General features: G+C 39.5%; 1 protein-coding gene and 1 long non-coding RNA gene across 2 annotated transcripts; one reads left to right on the top strand and one right to left on the bottom strand.

Annotated features, from left to right (window-relative positions):
* Nucleotides 1-3302: 3302 nt before the first annotated feature.
* On the bottom strand, nt 3303-12630 carry LOC131235240 (uncharacterized). The gene is made up of 2 exons (XR_009166017.1): nt 12304-12630; nt 3303-3901 (listed from the first exon to the last, which is right to left on the bottom strand). It is a non-coding gene; the product is annotated as an uncharacterized LOC131235240 (long non-coding RNA).
* Nucleotides 10918-12218, top strand: LOC131235239 (protein RADIALIS-like 4). Its single transcript, XM_058232380.1, has 2 exons — nt 10918-11305; nt 11988-12218. The coding sequence occupies exons 1-2, from the start codon at nt 11031-11033 to the stop codon at nt 12013-12015; spliced, it is 303 nt and encodes a 100-aa protein (XP_058088363.1). The 5' UTR covers nt 10918-11030; the 3' UTR covers nt 12016-12218.
* Nucleotides 12631-13941: the final 1311 nt, after the last annotated feature.

Genomic DNA, 13941 nt, shown 5'->3' with positions numbered 1-13941 from the left:
TTGCAGCAGTACACATGCCGTGTACTCATATCCGAACCACAGAGGGCCCATTGCAGATGGAACCTCATCTAAAAGCCTGTTTGGATTCGGGCAGATCTTTGATCATTCAATTTCACTCTCAAATAAAAAAACATGGGTGCATCATTTGATCATACTCACTTCAGATCTCTCTCATGCATTGGAAGACTATAACTTTTTTGTTACAGTTGCATTTCGAATGGAAAGCATGTCGTACCTTTTCAAAATAGTTTCACCCTTGATAACTGTATCATAAGCATGACAATTCCAAATTGAACATTTCCAAGATTCTGTTGTGATTGTGAATTTTCAATAAAAATAACTTTTTGTGGATAATTAGTAAATTACATTGTAATTAAAGAAACGATTATAAAATCACAAGGAGCTGCACTATTTATTAGAATAGAGGAAAAGTGTCGTCATATCTACTTACAATGATAAAGGAGACATATAGAGTTGCATTGTCCATAATGGGATTAAACTTATGAGCCCTACTATGATACTCTGGGAGAATGATTGAGCAAATGTTAAGGCATGAGATGAACTAGTCAGAAAATCAGTTTGGTTCAATGCCAGGAAGGTCAACCACTAAGGCTATTGTCCTCCTTAGACAAGTGATAGCGACATATAGGGTGGGAATCTCCATGGCACACTGCCAGGACTTAGCTGGTTATGTATGTGTTGTTGCTGACCAGTATTCTAAAATTGTCCATATCTTACAAGCCTCACTCACACCCACGGATAGCTAGCTGCTCATGGACAACCCTTGTTGAGAGGTAGACTATAGTGATGGTTTGCTATGATTTTTGAAATGGTGGTAACATGGCAAGTTCATGGGCATCTGGACAATAGAAATCATGGGGCTTGTTTTGGATGGATATTTATTTGAAAGGACCATGAAGAATGTTCTCAAGCATTATGCGGTAAATCATTGATTTAACGTTTGTTGATTAAAATTTAGGCTTGGGGCTTACATTCCATGCATTGAGAGATTTGGAGGCCCCAAGGGAGATTTGATACTCTGGTTAACTAAAACGCTTAATATACGGGCACACTCAAAAGTCGTATACATGGCACATATTTAATCAAATCAATCGGGATAGATCTTGGAAACCACCGCAGCTAAGTCTCAGTACAAAAATCAGATTCGTTGAGCATTTTTAACCTTTGATTCATGGACACTTGTTTGTTAAAATAGGACTATTAGATGTTAAAATAGGACACCTATTTGTTTGAATATACAATGGTAGAAAAGCCACAATCGTTTGGGGAGGCATTTGCGGTCATCAACAAATGTTGAGGAATTTAAGAATAGCAAAAACTAGAGGGCAGCTGCTTAGGAGTGGAAATGGGCCGAGATAGGCTGGTTAAGTTCTCAGACCAGCCTATCACACCAGGGCCGAGCTAGGCTGGTTAAGTTCTCAGACCAGCCTATCACACCAGGGCCGAGCTAGGCTGGTTAAGTTCTCAGACCAGCCTATCACACCAGGGCCGAGCCTAAGACCGAAAAATTGGTTGGGCACCAGCCCTACCGGAGCAGACCCAACCCAGTATGGCCAGAAAGTTGATGACATCCCTATTTTCCACTTGAATGTTGCTAATCCATCTATTGATCAAGTGAGCGACACACGCACACCAAAAAAAAAAGGATGCTTAAAAGGAATGAAATCAATGGTCTACATTCAAGACACATGGGTTACCTAGTCATGTATTAAAATGGTGTATGGCGTATTTATAAGATAGAAGACATGTACATATGATGTAAGGTCAGGCCAGGCAGGCAGCTGGGCTAAAATGACTCGAGGCCAAGTCAAGCCCGAAAATTGATCAGGCCGTGCGTGCCAAGCCCAAGACCAAGATCACAAGCTAAGCTAATAGGTTCAAGTCCAATCCAAAACCAGCTCAGGCTCACAAGGCCCCAGGCAGTTCAGGCAACAAATTACCCTCCTTAAGAAGTATGACTGTGGGTAATATAGAGAAAAACGAAATTCACCACATGAAAGATGTGGTAAAATGGTTGCACTCAGAACCATTCTAAGCTGGTGCTGTAAAACTCATTCTAGGGTTGCAACCTTTATTTAGTCATCTGTGTTTAGCAAACTAGAAGAACTGTTCCAACCTATGTTTCCCATGCACTAACTTGAAAGCAAGACAGAGACAGTTACAGCATGGATTCAGTAGTCACTGGTTCCTGAAGAATAAATGGCTGTAGGTTAACCTACAACAGTTGTATGTGATCAACTATCATGCCAAACCTACAACAGTTGCATGTGATCAAATTCTCATGCCAAAATTTGTTTGGCTTATAGGACAACCCCATGTTAGTGAAATCAATATAATTTCTCCTGTATTGCTATCACTGTTTGAGCTCCCTCTGACTGTGAGACGACTGAGATGGCTGTTGGACCTAGCAAGAATGGCAGAATGTAGAGAAATCTAAAGTTCATTTTAATCGTTATTTATATAGGTTTAATCATTTTATATAACTCCACTTGGTCCGCTAAATTAGCTGGTCCCTGGCCCGATAAAAGGATGAGGGTCAAAGTTTATAAAATCGGTTTCAGTGTACCATATCATTCAACTGGAAGCAGCAGCCAATAAGAGGCGATACGTACATGTACAGCCCAAATCAGAACAAAATCAAAAAAATAATGATTCTACAGTAACGTAAATTATGCCATGGTCAAGTTCTTCTTGCATGGCACCCAAACCATGCTTCAGGTCCACCCCACTATGAAGATCGGAAGACAGATATCAGACTGACCTAAAACTTACATGGGGCTGTGCCAAATGAAACCAAATGTGCCCAAAACATGAAGTGATGTGGCCCACCTATGTTTTGGATCAGCTTAATTTTTGGGCTGCACCTTACAGCAGGTTGTATGGCATATACACATAATCTGGTTTTTTTTATATGGGTGTGTACCAGCTCAGTTAGGGACCAAAACCAGTATGAATTGGGCTATAAGTAGCTGTTTCGGCCTACTTCAAACCTTGACGAGGGTCATTCAACCTTTGTTTTGAGTCATTGATTAGCTTGAAACGATTAGTAAATTCGACACCAAATAGACAGGACAAGGTTTATGATGATGCCTTATGTAGCCAATGGGAAGTTTCAATGTTCAGGAAAAAGTTGTGTTCTGATCCTTCCTAGTTTCGGGCATCACGAGTGCTGTATCAGTTGGCCTTCTTTGATAACTTGTAGTGGAGTAGATTGTTCAATTTTGTCAGTTTGGGAGTTGGACATTGGATTAAAAATACAAAGATTAGAAGAGATGACAGACTGGAGAAAAATCTTCTTTGCTACATTGGATTGTAATTGCAGGGAAAATGCCCCGGAAAGTCTTAAAGCTTTGCACTTTTGAGGAAAAAAGAACACACTGGAAAAGCATGAAGATATTGGAATCTGCATCCCACTCAATCATGGTTGGGACCTACCAAACTGAATCAAAACCACCCAAAACAAATCCTCTAAAATTAATACCAGCCTGGAAACCTAGGGTGGTGGGCATGAGATGGCTTTTCAGAACCTTGGAGGGTAGGAGCCACTGAATCAGACCATAGTGAAACCATATAAACTCAATCAAATAGTTAAAAAAAATTTGTCGTCTCATTCTCCCAACTCCTGTTCAAACCCAATAATTGCATCATATCTTATCCGACCGATTGAAGCCACAGATCTGTTATCAACTTGGCATGCTTTTCTCCACATGCTTCCCCAACTTTTTTTTAAATCACATATGATTGAATATACATCCACACTTGCACAGAGAAATATCTCAGCGATGAGGTTGAATGATTCCTACTGATTGGTACATGAACCTCATACGTTGCTCTCCATATCCCCCAATGCATATTATCACATCAGGGATCCTTCAACTCCCTTCTGCAAGTAGAAAAAACAATTCAAAGAAATTTCATCAAGACCTTTGTTCCAAGATTCCCTTTAAAGGTGGTTCTCATACTTTGTCAGTGTGGACCAGGTATGGGTGGTGGACTCCTTCCCTTTGGCTTGTTTTTCTTTAAATAAATTAATGATAAAAGGTCGTTTTAATGGACAACTTGGTAGAACCGACTTAGTATATTCCAGGATCCAACACTGCACTGCTGCTGTCTCACCACGAGCGTATGTACCGTATTGAATTCAAACCACATCTGAGATGACTAAAAGCCTCAGAGGCAAAGAGAGATATCAGAGCTGGGAGCAGCCTCAGCAACAGTCCCTCCAATTTGTGTGGAAGGACCACCAAGCAAAAAACAGTCTCAGACTTTGGGAGAGCAAGAGAAAGAATCCACAGACATTGCTTTCTTAGAGATGGATGTGAGATGATAAGGATTCTAAATATCAGCAGGACGGTGTACCGCAAGGACCACTTTCCAATACAGACTCTAACATAGTTGTAGGAGTCATTTCCATCAAATGATCACTCCCCTTCACATGTGGACGGACTCTAAGCCAAAGACCCAAGCAACTTGCACAAGGGTGGGGTCCAATCCTCAAACAGAAACAAATCTGAAATGCTTTAAGGGGATGAAAATGGTGTATTGATTTTGTCGAGGGTTTCCACTTATCCTCCAAAATCCAAGGACTGAAAAAATGACATGGTCGAGCTGACAGTTCAATGTTGGGCTTGTGGGGGCCAGTTGATTCTGCATTTCTTGTGAGAAGATTGTTACAAATAACTACAAGTTTTGGGGTAAAAACAAGTAAACAACTGAAACAGAAGGCGAGTCGGGGTGGCATGTTAAAAAAATAAAATAAATTTGCTGCACTCAACTCAATGGGCACGCTAAGCTGATTCAGCCTCAAAGAGTCTGTTGCATAGTCCCTGACCAGCTTTCCAAAATGATATGTATGTATGCATGTGCGTCATGTCATGGAACGGTTCTGGAAGGCACCATGTGAAGATGATAATTTTAGCTCAACCAATTCAGATATAGAAAAGTAATGGACCAAGTTCTCTTCAAGGACCTAAGGCCTCTCTCCCTTCCTCAGTTAACAATATCAGCCAATGACCAAATGCACCACCTGATAAGTCGCAAGTAAGCGGGTCTCTACAGACATCTGAGCCATATCAGATGTTAGATTTTTCTTCAACTCTCGAAAGTTCAATCGACAACATTCATGTGACATGGAAAGGAACATGCGCAAGCACCCATAATTTTGAATATATCAAAACTATTATTCCATAAATAAAGTACTAAAAAGAAAAAGAGATGTTACAAGATAATATCAGAGTGATTTTTTTTTTTTTTACACACCCTCACACACTCACGCAATAGTGGGATTTCACTCCCTATGGATACTCAAACCCTTGACCGGGTGTTGAAACTCCGAAGAGTCTACCACCTGAGCAAGAGTAACATTATAACAGTTATCCATCCAAATATAAACATATTAAATTAGAAGATACTGTAAAAAGTATAAATATATTGAACATTAAATGTAACAGAAGTCGTGAAGGTAAAACATCCCAAAATCCGTTTTCTTTTCCTTTCGAAATAAAAGAAAATTTACGTTGTACCACTTTCTTGAATAGATGATTAATAGTAAGGTTTGGTGTGTGTAAAAGTAACTTTTTCTTTTTTTTACACAAGCCACATGGCCACTTGAACCCATGACCTTTGTGTTGAAATGCGCTCTTTATATCATTGAGCCATGGGTTGGAACCCGGTGTGTGTAAAAGTAACTTGGAATGGCTAAAGCAAATGAAAATCCATAAAGCTGATCATGGAATATGAAAACAATGGAATCTCAGAGAAGAAGACCCAGATCGTGGAATCATTAGCAGGTCGGAGTTGTCCTCGTCAGAGGCAGGCACGCTAACACTCCAACAGGATTTGATAGAACGTTGCCCCTCCAAAGGGCTCCATTTGATATGGAGTTATCACTGTCAGATAGCATACGTGTCAAAGATCTAGGCCACTCATTACAAACAGTAGGCTGACCATCCTTTGGACAAAAATAATGTTGGTGAACTGATCAAGCAGGTCAAACTTGGAGGAACAAAATGAATGGCTAGAAAAGAAGTCCCACAGTCCAAATTTAGCGTATACGTGTGGCTCACTGGATGAGTGCACTGTGTGAACTGCTTAACACATGGCTCAGGTCTCTTACACGTGTGCTATCCAACATGAACCAGGCCTAGCATGGCCCACTTAATATTCGGACCAGTTATGAAGCAGGTGCATGGATGAAGACGAGATCACTGTCATCTTCTCAAGAATCACTCTTGAATCCACAAGGAAAGAAAAATCCTTTAAAAGACAAGAAGTAAAATTGATAAAATTGATGAAATGTTTGTGACTGACATAAGCTCCAAACCCTAAATTTGTAACTTTTCACTTTCCTAAAGCAGTAAACTTTTTACCAATACTAACAATTTTTAAACTAACCTATACTTATCATTATGTAAATAAGGACTTTAAGCTATTCCGCGACTCTCCAACTCCTAAAACACCCGGATCCTTACTCTTGCTCTGGTGGTAGACTCTCAAGAGTTTCAACACCCGGTCAAGGGTTCGAGAATCCATAGGTGGTGAAATCCCACTACAGCGTGAGTGTGTGGGGGTGTGTGTGCATGTGTTAAAAAATTTAAATAAATAAATAAATAAAACTCCTAAAATAGCAAAAGCTAGAGCTCAATAAAATTAATAAATTTTAATTTAAAACTCAAAAGTACTTCCTAAAATGAGCTAATTTTGACCTTTGGCATTGGCCAACATGTGGAGCCCGACAATAGCTTTCCATCGACATGGTTTATGTGCAAAAAGAATAACTGGTCTCAAAATTTATGGCCATCGCAAGCTATGGTGTGTTTTTAGGTGCTTTTTGCCTAATTGGGGCCGCTACAGCCCGAATTGGTGCAATCCTAGACCTCAAATTTAGTTGTCCATGCTCCGGAGATAGAAAATGGTTTAAAATATGCATAGATCGAATTATTAAATCCATCCATCGATGGTATTCAAAGGAAGATAGGAACATAAATAATTAACAGTCGAACATTTAACAAAGAGATTATGATAAATAAAATTGTCCAAGATGTATGGTATCTTGAAGAAGCTAATTGCATAAATGCATGTGGAACACGAAGCTTCCATAAATTTATTTAGAAAAGCAAATATTTTAAAATAATATTAAAATATTTATTAGGAAAATTCATTAAAATTTTGCTAATTTAATTTATTTATTTTTAGAATTAGAATATTTAGCCAAAAACCAAATTAGTACAAAATAGTAAAATCATTGGTCTATTGATAGTGAAACTTATAAATAAATATTTAAAATACAATCCCGTACAGTTAATCTCTTTTAAAATATTTAAAATAGTGCATAATATTTTAAAATTAAATATTTAAAATAGTGCACAATATTTAAATTTACACCTATTAAGAGGTGTCAAGATTTTAAAACATTTTGAAATTTAAATAATTTTAAAATATTATGCACTAAAGATTTTATTAGGGAAACTCTAATCATGAAGAGAACATAATCTTGTTATAATTGTGGGTGAGCCCCCTCGTGTTCTCTTTTGAGCCAAAGAAAATCTTTTTCTTTTTTTTTTTCTCAAAACTGAACTTCATTTCAAAAGAGGGGAAATATACAGGGCCTGTACTTCGGGCAGGTCCATGGCACAAAATAACAGCCTGTGGATCTACCTATCGTAAAGAAACTATACATGAACAACCGATCTAATGGCCCCCAGGCCAACTTTATCTAACATCACTAAACCCCGGATCTCACGAGGGAGGTCCCTCTGGGCATGGAAGACCGTATTGAGCTGGGACCCGCTGCCAAGACAGGCCAGGCCATCTGCCGGCCCATTCCCCTCTCTAAGGGTGTGCGAGAAACGGAAAGATCCCCTGGACATGAGAGAGGCGATCCGAGTCATCCAATGATGCCACCTCCAGCCAGACCTCGTAACCCGATTGAGAATGTCTACAACTAATTTTGAGTCGGATTCGACAACAACATTGATAAGGCCCCAGTTAGCGCAGAAGGTAAGGCCGTCGAACACCGCCTGAAGCTCCGCCTTGTTATTGGTACCTTGGCCGTAGCCATGAGAGAACGCAAAAATCAGATCCCCCTCCTCGTTCCTACAAAGCCCTCCCCTACCTGACAAGCCTGGGTTATGCAAGGAAGACCCATCAACATTAAGTCAATATAAAGTCAGGTGGGCCACACCAAGAAAATTCATGCCTAAAACCTCTAAAATCACATGGTGTGAGCCACCTAAATTAGGTAATGGTCTGATTTTTTGGGTTGCCTATTCATCCTAGTGGGATGCATTTAATAAATGTAAATGGAGTGGATGTCTAATGCAAAAATACAGTAGGCCTCACCCACATTTTGAAAGGTTTTAATGGTAGGCATCTCCATCCCAATGGCTCACTATGGTGTGGCCCACTTGTATTTTGGATTAGCTTGATTTTTAGTTATTGGGTGAACCTAAAGGGGGGCCTTACAACACATTATGCCCACAAATAAAAATTTAGAATAAGCTTTCCAAATGTTTGAGGAATTATACTAAAACAACCTTCAAATTGTGAGCGTGCATGTGATTGTGTAAACAAAAGCACTTGATCAATCATGATCTACTAATAGAGTAGTGTGTGTACAAGGGGATGGATTTTATTCTCGTCCCTAATCTCATAAGTGACTTATGTGTCTTTATTACTCTACGTGATGAATGACTCTGTTTTGACATGAATTATCAAGATCACATGTATTGATTTAACTACTTCAAAAGCAAACTGAGTAAGTATCCTTAGTTTAAACCAGGTTATGAATCCATTAACCGAACCCAAGATTTCAAGGAAAGGAGATTTTATTTTATTTTTTTTCCTCGAAAGGATGTGAGGTTGTTTTAACAACAATACTACTCAAGATTCCACAAAATAATTATTACACATATCTATTTTAGTACAGGACAAAGTGACTTTTCCTCTGATAAAATTAATATTTCCACTTGTATTTACATATAATCCCTAATTTTGGCATCCCAATTTCTATACTAAAAATGAAAATAACAGTTAGATAATTATTACAATATCTATATTTATGCCTTGAATTCCTTCCTTGTGTGCTCAATAAAGCTGATAATATACAGGGCTAGTCACGATCAACATCAACAGGGCAAGGTAATGCTGCTTAGGCTGATGATTATTGTTATTATTATTGTTGTGGTTGTTGTTATTGTTTCCTCTCTTTATTTTTGGTGGACAACGCAAACAATGTTACATCATCATCAGCAACAGTGAGTGGGTCCCAAAAAGATAGAAGCGGACCCATGAACTGACAGGAGCCTAAAAGAGAACATCTACTCACCGGTTCGATTCCGTAATAAAGTAGAATGATGATTCGGAGCGGTGTACGGGTTTTGGTTTTACCGAGAGCCAGCTACTTGCCTTTGGACTCTAGCCCCAATCTTAACAGACCAAACCAAAACTCGGCACTCTCACATTTCAGGGCTTGGGCTTTCTAAATAAATTATAAAACATACGGCTAAAAGTCGATTCACCCACACCTCACCTGAGGAGCTTTTGTCAGTCCCTGGAACAGGAAAAAGGACTCAGACCCGCTCGTGAGTATTGTGTACGGCGTTACACCGCTTCGGACTTAGATATCTATCTCATATTATTTATTATTTATTGCACCCGCATAAAATGATCTAAACCATTCATCTGGTGGGGGCTACATGAATGCAAGAAAATCAATCTGTTCCACTCATCTTGTAAGTCACACATATGCCACGTGATTGGTATGGCCCAGCTGTATACTTTGGCCATTGGGCCAAGGCATGCCAATGATGATGGGTGGGCAGTCCCCAACGAGGCTATGGTAAACCAATGGATGTTCCACGTTGGCACGCTTCTGTCGGAAACGGATTGGCTACTCCCCCTGCCATCAGCCAATGCCTGGTGGTCGGTGCACTGTGAGCACCACCATGATGTATGCGTTTCATCCATGCCGTCCATCTATTTTTATAGATTATTTTATGAAATGAGACCAAAACTGAGTTATATTCCAATCTCAAGTGGACCACATTACAGAAAACAGTGTTGAATGGACTTCGACCATTAAAAACTTTTTGGGGGCCATAAGAGTTTTGGATCAATCTGATCTTTGTTTTTTCCCTTCATCTGGGTCTGTATGACCTAATCAACAGATTGGATGTCAAATAAAAAGTACAGTGGGCCTTAGGAGGATTTTAATGGTGGATATCCAATCACTATTGTTTTCCTGTGGTGTGGTCCACCTGAGATTTATGTTCCTATCATTTTTTGTATCAAGCTATAAAATGATCTTTAAAAATGGATGAACGGAATGGATGAACACATACATCATGGTAGGGTCCACAGAGCACCGACCACCAGCGGCTGGTGGCAGGGGGAGTAGCCAATCCGATCCCGCTTCTGTCCTTGCATAAATCAAGGATGGCTGGGAGTCAAAGCTTTATCTCCAACCCGTTGAAAAAAATAGACCCAGAGCACATTTTTCACTCGTCACTGCCCTTTATTCCACTAGATAGTTATTTAAAAAAATAATTTTAAAAAAAAAAAAAAAAAAAGGAGAGAGAGACAGATATATGCGTTCAAAAACGTAAAGATGAGGAAAGAAAAAATAAAATAAAATAAAAAGGAATGAAAAGAAAGAAAGAAAAGAAGAAAGATCGTCCGTAGATACTGATTCTCATGGCAGCTTGCAGTTTGTTCGCTGTCCCGACTTTTGCGAGGTACACACATCTTGTGGTCATAAGGGGAGGATGATCGGTTATTATTCCACCCTTTATGAAAATATATTTTTTTGCCAACTGGCTCCACCACCCCCCACCTGCCTCATTACCTTCCTGTTTATAAGGAGACCACCTCATCCCAATCTTTGCTCACACCATCTCCTTCTCCTTCTCCTTCTCCTTCTACTCTCTCTCTCTCTCTCTCTCTCTCTCTCTCTCTCTCTCTCTAACTTGGTTCTTTTTTCTGAGTGTCTTAGACACGAGAAGGAGAAAGAAATGGCATCCAGCTCAATGCGAAGTTCGACTTCTTCATGGACTCCCAAACAGAACAAACAGTTTGAGAGGGCATTGGCCTTGTATGATAAGGACACCCCCGACCGCTGGCAGAATGTAGCAAAGGCGGTGGGCGGGAAATCCGCAGATGAGGTGAAGAGGCATTACGACATCCTCATAGAGGATCTCAAGTATATCGAGTCGGGCCAAGTGCCCTTCCCTAATTACAGGTCCTCTGCTGGTAGCAAAGGAAGCTCTTCCTTTGATGAAGAGGAAAGGTGATTCTATTTCTATTTTGTTCATCTCTTTGGTTATCCAGATGACCATTTTCACTTGGCAACTGCACTTTGGTTGTTAAGGTAGCCCTTCCACAGATGGCAACATGTGTCTCTGATACCAATTGTTCAGAACCTTACCAATACCTCAAAAGTCCCATAACTCAAATGGAAATCGTCCCAACTAGCCTCTTTAAACTATTGGGAACTTAACACAATATTTCCACCACTCCCTGTTCCATCCAATTCCCATCTCTGCAGTAAAATTCAGTATTATGAGGGAGCTTTTTTGGGCCCACATCCCTTTTGGCCCACCCTCACCGTAATTGAATTACTTAATAGCTAGCATCAGTTGAGTAAATCAACTCCCAACACGGCATAAATAAATATATTTTATTATAATATATCGTTCCTCTACTTTGACTAAATTCTATCAACTCCTTATCTTGTCCCTAACCAAAAAGCAAGCCACGTGAGATCTAATCCTTCTTCATATCACATGCATTTGCCCTGTTTGTCACACGCATACTTTCTCTCATTCACTCCTCCGTCCTATCTGATAAATAAATAAAATATATTTCAACAAGTTTTTCATTTCTACCTTGTGTTTTTACACTAGTATCGCCGATCTGGAATTTCTAAACTTTTATAAGTTGAGAATTGAAATGAATATATTCTTTTGCAGGCTTCTCAAATACTTAAAGCTCCAATGACCGATGCTTCCTATAAGAAGAAAAGAGAAGCAGCAGAGGTATAAAATAGCAGAGTATCTATTAATGGGCCATGATCCAACTCCCTATTTCTCCTCCTATTTATGTATGAAAGATGAACCGTTAAACACTCCAAGTTCTCCTTCTTCCTCATGAATGAAATTTGTAATTTCAAAGATGCATTATGTGAAGAAATTTTCATATAAGAGATTGGTATTCGTTCTTGCGTTACTCAAACAAATAAAAATGAAGTAGATAAAGAAAAATGTATATGTATTAGAAGAAGACAACTGACCTGGTAACATCCATGAGAGCAATGAACACGAAGATGGTGGAAACCTCATCTCTGTTACACCTTTCATTGCAATTAGATGGAAAGCCAAAAATCATAGATACGCTTATTCCAAATATCCAGAGAGTGAGAGAGGAAAGAAATCCGTGGAGTAATAAGAGATCTGAACGCCCCCAAATGCGGATGAAGGGGCACGGGAAGCTGAAGAGGCGGGATTTTATTTTTATTTTTTTTAGTTCGAAAATAAATGGCGAGACGAGGGAAGCGGATTGGCTGGTGTATTGACGCGTAATGTATTATCCGATTCTCGAGACGAGGGTTTCCGAATTCATATGATCTAAACCGTTGATATTACAGGCGCGGGTGGGAAAAATCTGACCGTACAATTACTGACTGGTAATTAGACATTTGACTGGTAAATGGACGCTCGGACAGACGTGCAAGGGAAGCGGTTTGGGTGGGTAACACCCAGTAACACCTTAATGGGTGTTACCCTTACCTTGTGGGGCCCACTTTGATGAATATGTTGTATATCCACGCCGCCCATCCGTTTTTTTAGCTCATTTTAAGACGTTATATCAAAACTTAAGTACATCCAAATAACAGGTGGACCAGACCACTGGAAAATTTATTGAATAACCATTAAAACTTTTGGTAGGCCACAAAAGTTTCAGATGAAGCTTATCTTTGTATTTTCTCTTCATCCAGGTCTGTTTGACCTTATCAACCGGTTGGATGGAAAATATACATTACTGATCTTCTTAGGGTGGGCCCTGCAAATTTTTAATAGTGGTCGTTCAATCACCACTGTTTCTGAGGTGTGGTCGACCTTAGTTTTAGATCTGCATAATTTTTTGGACCATTTGTTAAAACGGTCCGGAAAAACCGATGGATGGCATGGATATGAAACACTTAATCAAGGTGGGCCCCACGGCAAGGGTAACACCTAATCCGCTCACTGTAACGTTCATGCTTTATAATTTATATCCACGCATCACATACCATAAGCTCACCGTAGCACATGAAACAGCGGTATAATAATGCCCACAATGTTAATATGTATTTGCCATCCAACCTCTTAGTAGGTCACTAAGACATGTACGAACGGAAAACACGGAATTTTTAACAGTGGGCATTCAATTGTCTGTTTGCTCCTGAACGGCTTCTTTTTTCGCTCCTACCTTAAAATGAGCCCGCAAAACAAATGAACCGATGAATAAAACAGATACACCGCTGTGGATTGCACAACACCCAACACCACCTCACTGGCTCGTTGATCTTATTGGGTTCACCAACTAATCCCCTTCTACCTCCAAGGACGTAAAGGGATATTAATTAAAATAACTTTTAATTATGACACAATAAAGGTTCTTTATACCATGTTGTTTCTGTCCTGAGTACTTTTTCATCTATGGGAAAATAAAAATAGAAAATCATCCTACCAGTCCTCTCCTCTATCAGCTATCTACTCGTACAATGTTAACTTGTTACCGGATTTGAGAGAGCATTTTGAGAATTGGGTGTAGGCCCCACTAAATTAAGTATTTGGGCCACAATTTAATTAATCTAATCCATTCACTTTATCGAACAACCGTAAACCTATAGTATGATCATTTCAAATAAAAGTAGAGTTGTTT

Source organism: Magnolia sinica, chromosome 19 (assembly GCF_029962835.1).
Source record: "Magnolia sinica isolate HGM2019 chromosome 19, MsV1, whole genome shotgun sequence".
Taxonomy (NCBI): Eukaryota; Viridiplantae; Streptophyta; class Magnoliopsida; order Magnoliales; family Magnoliaceae; genus Magnolia; species Magnolia sinica.
Note: the sequence above shows the minus strand (reverse complement) of the source record. Positions and strands in the feature narration are given on the sequence as shown.